At 39.8% G+C, this 14,964-nt stretch overlaps 1 protein-coding gene across 1 annotated transcript in view; it reads right to left on the reverse strand.

Annotated features, from left to right (window-relative positions):
- The window catches only part of wnt2bb (wingless-type MMTV integration site family, member 2Bb), a 30,078-nt gene extending 26,473 nt beyond the window's left edge, over window positions 1-3,605 (reverse strand). Inside the window, exon 1 of the mRNA XM_088922189.1 lies at window positions 2,631-3,605. Coding sequence (XP_088778315.1) covers window positions 2,631-2,824 — 194 coding nt within the window. The 5' untranslated portion in view covers window positions 2,825-3,605. The remainder of the gene's footprint in view (window positions 1-2,630) is intronic.
- Between the last annotated feature and the right edge of the window lie 11,359 nt (window positions 3,606-14,964).

Raw genomic sequence — 14,964 nt, forward strand, 5'->3', positions numbered from 1 at the left:
AGGGAATAATCTCACATTGGCAACGTGGAGACATTTTTCTTGGTAATTCTGACTCATGTCTGTTTCTGGGCCATGCACCTATCTGTCACATTGCTTGTGATGTGTCATTGAGAAGCTAATAGACAATCAGCAATTGAATTTTCATTTTCAACACTAAATGCTATAGTGCCAGAATGAATGCACCATATTTCTATTTGGATTTAAGACTACTGGGGAAAAGGTACTTTGCTCTAACCTGAATGATGTGGGACTAGGGAAGATCAACAATCTGGATGTGCGCTGAGAGTGAAGCAGATTTTGTGTTTTCCAAGTGCTTCAACACTGGACTGTTTAAGGTGTGCCTGTGATTCACAGAGCCACACACATTGAAAGCATATGTACTGTAACTTAACAAGGCACACATGCCAAGATCTTAGTTCTAACCAGAACAAAATGCAGTTACGTTGAAACCACATGAAAAAAATCATATCATATTATGGAAAAAGTCAAATTCAAGGAACTGCCTAACTGTATACTCCATTTAATCAATCTATCAGTCTGCAGTAGGCTGCTTATCAATCAATCTACAGTAGAGGCCATTTAGTTATACAATCCAGCCTTGATTGTATTTACATCGTAGCTTTTTAAACCGGATAGCGGATGTGGCACTTCCAGTTTTTGGAATACAGCATTCTACACAGTGCTTGTTGACTGAATAAGAAAAGTGTTTTAGTGCCTACCTACAATACCAAACGAATGTCAAATCAGGCTGTACAGTTGATTGGTGATCATATCTACAGTACTTTTAATTCTGTTATTCTAATCTGGAAACCAGACTCATGGTTCCTGCTTTTTGTATTGTAACTGCCCAGTTTCTTATTTGGTCGTTTCACGGAAAATCTCTACATTAGGCTTTTTTTTCAAAACCCAAACGTATATTATAATTCAAATTTCCGATTCTCTGCCATTTTTGTGGACATAATAATAATCGGTATTAAAATGACCAAGGGTCTTACTACAATAGTACTCTTAGACAGAATGACACGATGATGAACGAGATACAGCAGTGTCGGCTAGCGCTCAATGTAGGACATTTCATTTATCTGTTTGGAATCGAGTCTACAACCTGCAGCCTCAGTCAATCCATTTGTAGCTACTGTGTATGTGCCGATACTGCCTAACCTCCAGCTACGGAGGCTGACAATGCACGACTGCTACCGCACGAATCCAAGAGCGGAGAAAAGCTCTGGGTTAAACTGATGAAACTCTCAATTTTCACTTCTTCTGGTTAGCAAGCATTTTCCGGATACATAAATCATAATGTATTCGCGACAACAGTTGCCAGAAAGGTGTTCATTTGCAATTCCTGGTAGCAAAGGGTTATATGACTTCATAGTAAGAAGAAATGTCACGCTTATGTTTGAAGGGTCGGGACAGCTACATTAGAAAGTTTTTGAATTCTACTTTTAATTTATGTCTAAAGTGAAAAATATATATAATCTAGGCTACAGCACATAATGCATGAGCTACAATTATATGAGATAGAAATAGGTGATTTGCACTTAATGTAGAGGCTTTATAATGCATAGTCCATATCGTTATACTGTAGATGAACACTAGAACGATATGTACAGACCGGCCAAAAGCCTTCTTACCTACTGGAAGCTCAAAGACATTCCTTCTGTTCAGTGAAAATAGTGCACCAGTCGCCGCTCTTTGCTCAGGACGTGGAAGACAATCGCACAGAAGAGACTGTAGTTCACAACAGGTGCTAATCCTTTTCAGGAACGTAGGGTTGCATTTATCGACTAAGATTACAATAGTCTCTGGTATCTTTGTAGTTAAATTATACTATATTAATAAGAATTTGCATTATAGTTCTATATAAGAATTAATTAAAATGGTCATTATACTATATACACCATATGTTTGTAGTCTACAACCTTAAAACGTGTGATTACGCCTCGTTGCTGTGTAAAAATGATCATACTAAAAAGAGCTTTGATGAATCGTTTGGTGCACATATCATTCAAAACTATTGTTTCCAACAGGATAAGAACTAAATTGATACATTTACACGGGTAAATCGGCGCTTTGAGTGAATTAGAAGTAATTTGAATGTACAACATACTGTAGGTACGTTCTATGTCAATAAAGACAGTCTTAACACACAGCCCTTGCGGGTTAGGTTACGACTGTACACACACGAATTGTTAAAATGTGAAACTAAAGGGTTATTTAGCCTAGTTAATAATTTTTATTTTTATTGGAAAATAAAAAAAACCCTGAATAAATCAAGTTTTTATGTTGATTGTAAAGCACTTCTTAGATTGATGCCAGAAAACCCTTTTCGTCCGGATAATACGCTGATGTTAATTTGGCACAGAGAAAATAACACGAGAAGAGACAGAAAGGAAAACAGAAGAGGATCACATTTAGATAAGCACCTTAGCAGTCGGGCGCCTTTTATTTTAACGTGCAACAGTCCCGCTGTGCTTCGGGGGGATTTAAGGTAGATCCGTATTAACTTTAATCACACCCGCAAAAAAAACAAACGTAACACTAGTTAAAACCATCCCGAGCCCCGCAGAATAGAAGGAAATGGAGGGATTTGGGGGTTCACAAGTGAATGTGGGGCGTGCAGTACTTACCACCACGAAGAATCCACTCGAGGCGTGAGCGTGAGAAGGAGAAGAACAAAGGCGAAATATAGCCTGGAGGTGGTATTGGAGTCTGTAGAAGATGCTCCGGGTCGGGGCAGATGCCTTAATCCTTCACCCCCTGCGCTGGAAGAAGGTTTGCTTTGAAGCCGGTGAAAACTCTGACCTCTGCTTAAACCAAACATTTTCCTTTGGTTTTATTTTCCCAGATTATCTACGGGACCGGACACAGGCGTTCTTTGGGTGCAAAGAATGTTTTCAGTACTGGGACAAGTTGAAAATCAATCACACAAAAAGGGTTGTGCGGGCGATACCTTCCATTCCCTTGTATAGGCTATATATTTATACATATACTGTTTAATTTTTTAAATATTCATTTCACCAGACGGGGGAAAGATGTACCACCTAAACAATTCCGACAGCTGGCATTGTTGAGACGTGTACTTAAAGAAAGTCACTGTAATCCCAGTCCAGGAGGGCTACCGGGTGCCCGAACTATCAGGAACAGGCGAGTAGCATGACTTCGCTTCGTTGAAGTCCCGTCTCTTCTCCGACACTGCACGGCGCTCTCCCATTACCCGAGCAGATGATGAGTTTATTTTCTTTAATACCAAGCTTTGCTCCTTTATAAAAAAGAAAAAAAATCCCTTCCTCTAAACCTTTTTATTTTTCCCTCCAAAGAGACACTTCTCCTCTCCTCCCACGGTCATTTGCCCTCCTGTGTGTGAGGTAAGCCGAAGCGATGAACTAAAGAAACTGTAAAAGTGAGTTGGGGAAAAAGCAAAAAAAAATGTTGACAGCCCCTTTGGATCTCTTCCCTCATTGGGCAGTGTCGGTGGGGGACGGAGGGATGCCTTTGGCTGCTGTGTGGGATGCGCTGCCGTGCGATTTCGTAGGGAAGGGAGGAGTGCAGAGGTGTCATCCGTTGGGGCAGGAGGCAGGTACCCGGCTACCCGCAGACACCCCTGTCAAACAGCACATAACAGACATGTCAATACTGACGCAACTCGTGCCACAGTCCCTTTTGACCGATAACTTGAACACGCCTGAAGAATCAAATCTTCTACTGTTACCAGAAACAGTAAATCGGATTAAAGACAGAGATAATACTTCGAGATTGGAGGCGATTAATCTATAGGGAGGGTTAACCTTTGCTGCATTAGTGCGGAAGTGCTCACGAATGGTGTCACAAACACTGTAAATCTCTGCTTCGTAGATGTTTTTAGTTAGTCTTTTAGAGTAAACGATTATAGAAAGAAAAACACGACTAAATCTTTGGGTTTATTCACACTTCAATTCACTCCCTCCAAAGATACCTCATTTTTTATCATTGCCCATTTTTAGAATGGGCATGTTTCACGTCGGTTGCGTGGATCTTATTTTTTTAACATACCTCATTGCTGAAGAAATCGATTTCTTGGTATTTGTGAGTGAATCACACAACGTATCTTTGTCAGCATTAGAAATATTGAAAAGCATAGGAAAACGGCTGCATTCTTCAGTCTAAAACAGTGTCAAGAGACCGAAACTTGCAATGCCATTTTATATTATAAAGGACTTGATATAGAGATAGCATGTGTCTCAAACCTAAATTAGTATTTTATTGGAGTGCGCACGCAGTGGTATCTGGTAGGGTCACTGCACCGAGCAGGGCCTGATACAGACGCTCACCCCAGAAAGACACACTAGCACTACGGGGGAAATTGTACTGCCGGTTATGTGTTCCCTTATGCATTATTTAAAAGTGCGTACTTTGCTGTTACTAAATAAAAACATGTCTATAAATTTGTGTTTTAAAATGATTAATAAAGCAGAAATTGGCGCGCGTACAGTATATGTTTGACTGTGATGAGAGGAACTTAAAACGAACTTCAAAACGGGCCTACAGGTTTACTAACTTTTATCATTCCACAAAAAGAAAACACATGTACATGGTATGTGTTTTTCACACGATATGTAAAAATCAGAAATTGCTAATTAATTCAGCTCGCATTCAAACCTCACCAGAGGAGAGTTAACTAGTGTCTTCTCTAGTGTGGTTAGGCCTAAAATTTACAGTATACATAAATGGTGTTTATTTAGTGTCCCAGCTGCTATAATTCTCAAACCTTAACTTCTGTGTGCGTTCCCGTGGAAAAGACAACATTGGATAGCCCAATCCATGCAATTAATTCAATTACGCGAATATCCAAGACGTTCTCATTTGCTCTCTAAATAACACTATAAATTTTGAAGTGATGTCACCATTGAACACTGACGGGAAAGATTAACTGCATATGACATAGGATACAATTGAGTGAACCTACATGCTTAACATTCTAACATTCAACTCCAGAGAACGACGACGAAGCACTCAGTTCCTTCTCCGCTTAATCCCCGTTACTTAGGTGCTGTCAGAAACAACGCGTTTGTCTGACTACGACAGGGGAGTCATAGTTGCGTGGGGGCTGATACATGTCTCAAACATTCCTGTGATACCTCACGTCCAGAACTTTTCAAAAGGCAAGATGTCCCCCACACACACTCCCCACTCCATCCTTCATCAATCTCCATCTGTCACAGTGTCATGTGATCACATTCAGTGATATTGAAACAAACGGGGCTTGTCGCATGTTTCTATTCACCTAGATAATTTAAAACAATAACTGTTTCATATCGTGTTAAGTCTGATTTACAGTGCGATGTCCTCCTGTAGTTATTCCTTCTAACATCTTGAACCACTAAATGCTGAAAAGGCAACAGTCGTACAGCGCTCATATACCGTATAACTGAAAAAATAGAAGAGAATAAAACGTTTTTAAAGTCCCGTTTACATTTGAAGCAACTATGCAGGGGTCTGAAATTAAGGAATAATAGGTTTAATAGATCTTCCTTCAGTGAATGAAAAAGGTCAGTAAGAGTCAGTTATCAGGGATCAAGAAAACCAAGTGACCCCCATCTGTCTTGAATAGATACTCGAGTATGGGCCGTTTAACTAGGTCCTAACATCCACGCAATAGAAAATGTCTGAGAATACAGAACTGAAAATACTGTGCAATGGCCAAAGACAATAGTCTGCAACACTGGTTAAAGACAGAATTTAATACTATTTTGAAAGACGTGAGCAGCTTTGCAATAATGTGCAAAAATTAAAATTAAAATAAAAAATAAGACTAGAAACGCTAAAGTCACAATAATGTCTTCAAAATCTCGGAATACATTTAAGGCACTGATCAGATAAGACAACGGATGAACGTTGGGTCGCCATGGAAGACTAGCCCGTATCCTTCGGGGATGCATTCCGCCAGGAAAACGATACTCCCTCTGTGTGCGTGTTTATGTATAGGGAGATTCGAGCAACACTAATGGTGCAGACTGTGTATAAATACCGCCGACTCCAATTTCAGCCCAAACACCACCTGAGCCTCCACTTCTGCGTCTTACTGTCTACACCTTTGCATAGTCTATAGACCGCTCTGGTTGGTCTCTTCCTCTCGGTGATTTACACCTCTCGACTCGCTGAACCTTCCGATCCGTGCGTAAAAACGTGTTCCAAACGCACTTCTACAAGAGAATCAATAAGCACACCAAGAAGAACTCTGTCACGAATCGCAGCGTTTTTTTTTCTTCCTCCAGACATAAATTACTGGAGTCTGTTTTCTAGGAATTTTGTATTTGTATGCAAAATATCTTGGCAAGCGTAAAAGGGCGGCTTCCATATTACAGGCACGGATTCCCGGTTGCAATTCTGTACATCATTGGGCACATGTATTCAACAAGGTTTTGCGAATTAAAGTGATGTTTAACTTTCAAATCAAGATGTAAATATTCTGACAATTGTTTACACTGAGTGTAATCTGGGAACTATCCTGTCCCTCAAAGGGAATACCCTTTTCTTTTCCGGTATAATTAACTCTGCAGCCTAAGGTTCACAACAGAATTAAAAAAAAACTATATTTTAGTATTTTACGGTCATTCAAGTTCAACTTCCAATTGGAGGTGTAACTAAGAAGCACAACTTGTCAACAGCCCTATCGTAAAGAACAGTCAATGGGCGATACCTGTACACCTTGATGTTACAAACAGGCTTAATACAGTGTTATTCCACCTTTACATTTGTGTTGCTCAGAAACTACCTCATAATAAAACCTGGTTTCAAATCTAAAGGGTTTATTTTTTAACCATTTAGGACTTGTACGCGCTGATCAATTTCTTCACATTTTAAAAATAACAAGAATACAGTACATCAGCGTAACGTAATTAATTCTCACTGTACGTTTCACAAAGTGCGACCCCCCCCCCAAAGTGTAATCTATCCAGTAATCTATCATTTTAAGGTTTGTCCACCTGCACGCTGCATACAGTTGAATTAATGAATCGTCAGTCATCACCTTAATGGAACAGCGCCCGACCTCTGGTCAGACTGGGAAAGCAATTAGAAGCTGTCAAAGTCGGTTCAACAACGGAACAAGTTACTTGAAAGGGACTTGAATATTTTTATTACATCTTGTGCTCTACAATACACCTTGTTAAAATAATTTCCTGTTTAAGTGCAATTTGAAGTTAAGCAGAAAGTGTATTTAGGGGATTAAGCATGTGGCTTGTCTTTACACAAAAGGTTGTGGGAGTCTGGTACAACACGATTCAGCCATGTTGTTGACACAGGTTAAATGGCATCCTTCAAGGTACAGATGGATGAGACCCTGAGCACCAAGTTACTAACATTAAAAGGAGCAAGATAAGTCAAACACACTATCTTAAAAGTTACAAATGAGAGATGATCATTCAACCCATAATTGCGCTGCTACTAGCTAATTGATCTGAGGATCTCATCCATTCTGCTTCTTGAAAGAAACCAGGGTATTGACTTCAACATCATAGTTGCTCTGTACTCCTACAGCCCTTCGTGTAAATAAATCCCTCCTGTCACTATTTTTAAATGCACTCCCTTGCAGTTTACACTTGCCCCCTCTCATTCATATTTCAATGTTGTTTATGAAGAAGTGCATTGGGTTGACTTTGGCAATATGTTTGAATATGTGTACTGTATCTTGTTCTGTTCTCTGTTCAAGTCTAAAACATACCTTTGAACCTGGGAATGTGTCTGGTTGCTTGTATCTGGACTGATTCCATCGCACCCAACTTAATTTATCAAGTGGTGACCAATACTGCACACAATATTCTAAATGAAGTCTTACTATTGCACATTTCTTTAGTTTTTTTTAAAATCTTTTTTTAGTTGATTAATTTCTTTCTCCTGCACATAACACTCTGTGCTTGTTAACAACAAGCCCAGTCTTGAATTATGGCTTAAGTAAAATTTCTAAAGAATAATTTCGTAAAGATTAAGAAATAAAATTTAAAATTCTTTTGTAATTTCTATGTCATTTTTGGTATCATTAGATATCCTGACTCTCTCTTTCCTAGCGTTAATCCCGCCTCAGCAGGGTCCGCTTGTCGGCACACCAGTCTCCATTTGGTGGTTTGAACCAAATCTTTGAGCTGACGTTGCCATTAACTGCGACCGAGAAATACTCCAACCGGTGCGTCACTCCACCTGCCGTCAGAGGGGAGGGGGGGGGAGGAGAACAAAGTAATGTAGCCAATTCATAGAAGGGGATTATTAGGAGGCATGGGTATTTGGCCAGGACGCCGGGGTTACACCCCTACTCTTTTCGAGAAACACCCTGGGATTTTTAATGACCACAGAGAGTCAGGACCTCAGTTTTATGTCTCATCCGAAGGATGGCGCCTGTTTACAGTATAGTGTCCCCGTCACTATACTGGGGCATTAGAACCCACCTGGACCGCAGGGTAAGCGCCCCCTGCTGGCCTCACTAACACCTCTTCCAGCAGCAACTTTAGTTTTTCCCAGGAGGTCTCCCATCCAGAATTGACCAGACTCACACCTGCTGAGCCTCAGTGGGTTGCCAATTGTGAGTTGCAGGGTTCATGGCTGCTGGCCATTAGAGATCCTGACTACTTTAGTAAAGACATCAGCATCTAGATCATTGATATAAATTAATATAATTTAAAATTATGTGATGTAAAGATAACACAAATCCTTGTGTGTTGTGTGGCAGTCTAGTTTTTACAACGTAACCAGTAATTTCCCATACTCTATCTTTAACAAATTTTAATATTGTAAAGACTTTGTTTTTGTATTTTGAAAATATTGCCAGGCTACGTCTTATAGAAAGACTGCTTTATATATTTACTGTACCTTTTCAAGAACTTTTGTAATGTCCTACTTTCAGGAGCCTCTAAATCTAACTTAACAAGTTACAATACGCAAAAATTTTGGCAACTAAAATCCTGACCAGGTTTCACACAAGTGATCTTGTCACTTCTCTCATGGAGTCCCTGCACTGGCTTTCCGTTAGGTATTTAGTTTAATCTCTCCTCATGTTCAGGGTTGTGCGTGGCATGCTTCCATTGAACGTAGGGATATACTATTCCATTACTCCCCTTCTTTGCTCAAAGGATTCTGGTCTATTATGTACCCCACTGTTGAGCCACATTCTGTGGGTGACAGGGCCTCTTACTGATGAACCCCAGAGCACTGGAACATCACCCTGAAAGCAATCAGAGACTCAGCCAGACTAGGTGCTTTTAAATCCAGCATGTCAACATTTAAGAAAGGCTTTTTTTAGACGGTTTTGTCTTCTGTATTTTTCTTTTGTTTTCAGCTTTGTAATTTTTAATTTAAATTTCTTGTGATATGTGTGATATGTGTATTCATGTATTAATTAAGTGTATTAAAGTGCTTCATAAGGACTTTTAAAGGTGTTGTATACAAATTTGTTTTTATCGGTACTGACAATGCAGTCTAAACACACTAATGGCAAAACTATTCTTTCTGGAAATTAAACTATTGTGACAGACTTAACCACAACTACTCCTTTCAAACATTGCAATAAAGCTGTAGAACATTTTATTTTGACTAAAGCCCTTAACTCCCTCTCCAGAAATAAATATATATTTTTTTATTTCTCCTTTGTGAATACTAAACATTTACATGCAGATTCATTGTAAGTGTTACTAGCTATGAAACTGCAACAGTCGGCCAAAGTAGTTAAAAAGATAGATGGATAGTTAGACAGAGATAGGTAAGTAGTAAAATTATTAACAACTAATGTACTGGAAAAGGGGAATCCCCATTAAGCACCAATCCAGCACTTTTTAAAGGCTGCCAATTTTTACAGACCTTTTCACTGAGATTAATTAAATGGGCGATTAATTAAATTAAGTATCAAATGGTCATTTGGAACCTAACTCCTAAGCCCTCTAGGAACAAATAGTTTATACTTTCAACAGACTACGTGCTTATTTGATCAATCATTTACAGAAGCAGGTGACATGTACATCTGGCTGGATTGGAGCTCTCTGAGAGAAGGGCTGGAGAGCCCGCTTTAGGGGCAAATCAAGTTTTGGAGGTCATCTGACATAGGGGCTAATCAATCAATGGAAATTTAATTAATTAAAGCAAAAACATAATTAAGAACCTTTCCCAGAAAATGTAAACTCTGTCTGCACAGATAGTATTGAGTCTCATGAGTTTGACAACAGTTTAAAAAGTACTTAGACTTTCCCTGAAATTATGACCTTAATCTGTGACTTTTTGCTATTCCAGATACAAGATAAACTGACTCCTTTATTTACTGTTCAAGTACAATACAAAAAGAAATCCTAGAGTTTTAGAATGTTCTTACTTGGCTATAAGCAAGTTGTTGTTATTACTTTAATTTTTAATTTTCTGTGGTGTTATGGCATGCCATCATAAAAAGTCCAAATGCTTTTAAGATTTAACTGTAATTTTAAATGGCAGGTCTTTTAGTGAGAACGCAGAGTATAGAACAGATTTGTCTTTTCCCTCTGCCAGCCAGATATGATATGATTAGCAATATCCCAGGCATACATGGCATTAATTGCACTGATACTTATAAAAATCTATGTTAACATATCTAATATATACTGTACATTATACTGTATTCACAATATTTATTCCATTGTCCATACTTGCCTGATATTTTAAACAAACACTACAGATACTGTATAAGTATGTAATGGCCAACACCTTAAAAGGTAACTCTATATGGCCTTTACTTTGGCACTAGATTAGCTCATATGAAACCTATTTTTAATGTGACAGAGTGCTCTCTGCATTCAGAACACATCCATTATTCATTTATTTTTGGGATATGACATTAGAGTGACAAGTAAGTGTGCTGTTTATAAGCATGGTGTTGAAAGTGCAGAATAAATTGAATGATTAAAAATCTTAATGTTGGAACAGTGGAGTCAAAACGGAGTCAGGCTGCCTGTACAAAACACAAAAGACACTTTGTGAAAGACCTACTGTATCTCTCTGACATTTATCTGCCTCCCTCACAGACTACATGTAGGACTCAAAAAATTAATAATTTTGCAATCTGTCATACCCTGAGTCCCCTTTACATTTTAAAATTCCCCCAAACCTACAAGTTAAAGATCACTAATCTGTATATGGTAATATTCTATGGTAATATTCTGTTTAAAAGTCTGTAAATGTTAATACATATCTACTGTATATGGTTAGGTGAATTTTCTATTGTTAGAACCAGCATACTATCTTCATACTCATAATCCTGACTGCTATGGTCAACAACAAACACCTAATAATAATAATAATAATAATAATAACTTCACTACTCTCACTACTTCCTCCTTAAGGGCGTTCCAGCCCTTTCACTTCGGACTTGACTTTCTGCACCTGTGCCCTGTTTCAGCCCGTTTCCAGTCCACCTTAAAAGCCAGGCGCTGAAGTCAATCCGGGCTCTGCATCTGATCTCCGTATCGTGCGAGTCCTGGACCTGGAGGCGCCTGGTCCCGTTAGGGTTTTATTCTCTGTTCCTGTTCCCCTGCCGCTGGTTCCGACCCGGTTCCAGTTTTTATCCTGTCTGTTCTTGGATGGACCCCCCGGCTTTGGACTGCTTGTGTTTGGATCCCCCCTTTGGATTACCACTGGATTGTTTGCCCCAGACTCACCCCCCTGGACACCTGCGCACTTTGGACACGCCCCCCTGTTTTGATCCCCGTATTCCTGCATGACTTTTTCATAGTGTTTCCTCACTCCATCCCGGATTGTGTCGTCTGCATAGGGTCTGGAAAGAACTGTTCGTTACAACTACACCCCCCACTGAAGAGTAACACCACCTGGTTGAAAGGCCTAACAACAGAGCCAATAAGGTGGAAGAATGAGAAAATACTTCACCCTCTGAATTAACTGGCTCATTTAAGGTAGTCAGAGTGGAATTTTGAATACAAAGCTCTACACTTACAAATTTTCCTAGGGGATTTTTAATGACTGACTAGTCTTGACCTCATCAGTCTTCTGTCAGTTTAACGTCTCATCCGAAAGACAGCACATGTTACAGCAACACTATCCTCAGTCACCATACTGGTAATTTAGGCTGGAAATTCTGGTCCAGAGGAAAGAGTGCCATCTACTGGTCCACTATCACCATGAACTGGTTTTCCTTGGAAGTATCCCATCCCAGTACTAGATATTTGCTTATCTGGACTCTGAGCTGTCTAAAGAGATATTATATAAAAGTCATTTTTCCACAGCTAAACATAATGCTATCCATATGCAATAGGGAAGAACAATGCAGAGATAGTGATGAAAGACTCTTGTAGCTGCTTACAAAAAGACACATTTTAATACTTGGGTGCATTAATGGCTAGATTCACAATGACTTCAATAATATTTTTTAAGGACAAAGAAACCTGTCGTAGTCGAAAGTAAAAGACAGGTTTGGTTAAGCACAATGTAAGACCGTATAGTACTAAATTTAAGCTCCACATTACTAACTGTGAGATCAAGCTTCTGTTTTGTTCACAGAGCAAAGCAGTCCAAAAGCACACAGCTATGCTCTCAGATGTTCTATTCAGTCCTCATCTGATGGCACTGCCTGTAGTGATGCCTTTGCAGTCCGTTCTCTCATGAATGAAAACTCTGCAAGATGTATTCTACAATTCTCAATTTGTATACAGTGCTGAGAAAAGGTTTTTGAGCCCTATAAATAGCTATGGCAATTTCATAATTTTACCATGACAGCCTTCTTGAATCAAAACCACTCTTTATGTAAATACCCAATAGGGTTTATAGTAACCAGTTCCTGTTATGAAGTGTCTTTCAGGACCCTATGCAGACGACACAATCCGGAAGGGAATGAACACACACAGGAGGGAGACAAGGAACTGGGCTGGTAGAGGAACTGGGGGTGGCGTGACGAAGGTGCTCCGGGGGGCGTGGTCCAGGCAAACAGTCCAAAAGGGAATCCAAAGGGAAGTCCAGTGCAGGTGAAGGTCCAGAGCCGGGTGATAAATCCAAGACGAACAAAACAAAGTAAAAAGCCGGAGCGGAATCTGGCAAGGGGTTGTAGACAGACATGACAAAGTTAAAAACCGTAGCGGGATCCGGCGAAGGGGCGGGGAGAAGAAAGGGGGAACGGAACCAGATGCTCCAGGTCCCGGGCTCGGCTGGTTCAGGACACCTAGGAGGCGAATGCCACCCGAGCCGCGGACGTAGGGCGACTCGGTGATAGGCGAGCCTCCGGGCGTCCGTGTTCCAATGCAGAGCCCGGAACTAAGTGAGCGTCTGGCTTTTGTAGGGAGGCTGGAACAGGGAGCAGGTGCACAAAATCAACTAAAAAGTGAACCAGAAACTATGAAATCTGGAAAAAGGTCCCCTCACAAAAAGTTATTGATGTTCATCAGTCTAGAAAGAGTTACAACATCCAAGAAAGAGTAACATCCAAGGAACAGCAGACAACTCTTGTCTTGGATAATGTGATGCTCATAACTTAAATATCAGACAATGACTGAACAATAATGATGTTCATGTAAGAATAGCAAGGAGAAAACCACTGCCCTCCAAAAAGAACATTGCTGCCTGTCTGAATTTCACCAAAGAGCATATTGATGACCCACAAGACTTCTGGAACTATGTTCTCTGGACCAACGAACTCTTTGGCCTCAATAATTAACAAAGACTGCTTTTGAACAGAAAAAACTAATCTCAGCCATTAGGTATTAGTCATGACTTGGGCATCTGATCCTTGTCACATCTAGCTAATTCTAACCAGGTTTGAATCGCCTTGTGTCGCGATTGTGGCTTTCAGCCTGTTTCCAAACAGACACCTTCACTGGTTGAGCAATTCAGCAGCAAATTGCATATCAAATGACCTCTAAACTGCTCAAAGTCCAGATTGAGGTATTGCAAAATATATTGTTATTCTTCACCAATTCTAAAATTCTGAATATTCTGGCTGTAACATTATGGGTGTTTTGAATGAAATTACCTCCTCATTGTATTTTGCTACATTTTGTTGTGTTAACAACTGGAAGACTCGATAGATGTACATATTTTTTCACCGTTTGATCCATGCAGCCACCTCTACAAAATCAATGTGTTTAAAAGATTAGAGCTAAAATTTTTTTTTTTTTAAATAAAACCCCTAAAAATCTTCATTGGAAAAGTATTCACCCCCTTATCATTAATGCTCCTTAATAAGCTCTGCCTTTACCAGTTGCTTTTAGAATTTGCTCAATATGTTGAAATCCACCTGTGTGCAATTAAAGTGGTTAACCATTCAGATGGAACACACCTGTCTTTTTAAGCTTAACACACCTGTCTGTGTGTTCCCACCATTGGACATTGCATACTGTACAAAGCAATATGAAGATGATGGAGCTTTCGAAAGGAACAGATTTGTAGACAGACACATCAGGCAAGGGAATATAAAAATATTCCAAAGGCACTGAGTATTCAAAGCAGCACTTTTAAGTCAATTCTCAGGAATTGGAGGACACACAAAACTACCCAGAATCTTCAGTGACCATATTGTCCCTTCAAAGTTCAGCAGCCAGACAAGAAGGACATTGGTCAGAGAAGCAGTCAAGAGGCCAGAAACAACCCTCAAAGACCTACAATGTCTCATAATTGAGATGGGAGAAACTGAGTGAGTCAACAACAACTCTGGTACTCCACAAATCTGTGATGTACTGTATGGTAGATTGGTGAGGAGGAAGCCATATTTGAAAAAAAAAACTCACATGAAGTCCTGTCTTAAATATGCAAAAAGGCATATAGGAGCCTCTGAAAATATGTGGGGAAAAAATCTGTGCTCTAATGAGAAAAAAAAAAAGTTATTTGGCCTTAATGCCAAGATTTATGCCTGGTGAAAGAAGAGCACTGCTCATCGCTCGCAAAACACCATGCCTGTACTGAAGCATGGCAGTGGCAGGGTAATGTTGTGGGGATGCTTTTCAATGGCAGGGACTGGATAGGCTTCTCATAATA

This window comes from Atractosteus spatula, chromosome 7, assembly GCF_055471065.1.
Source record: "Atractosteus spatula isolate fAtrSpa1 chromosome 7, fAtrSpa1.hap1, whole genome shotgun sequence".
Classification (NCBI taxonomy): domain Eukaryota; kingdom Metazoa; phylum Chordata; class Actinopteri; order Semionotiformes; family Lepisosteidae; genus Atractosteus; species Atractosteus spatula.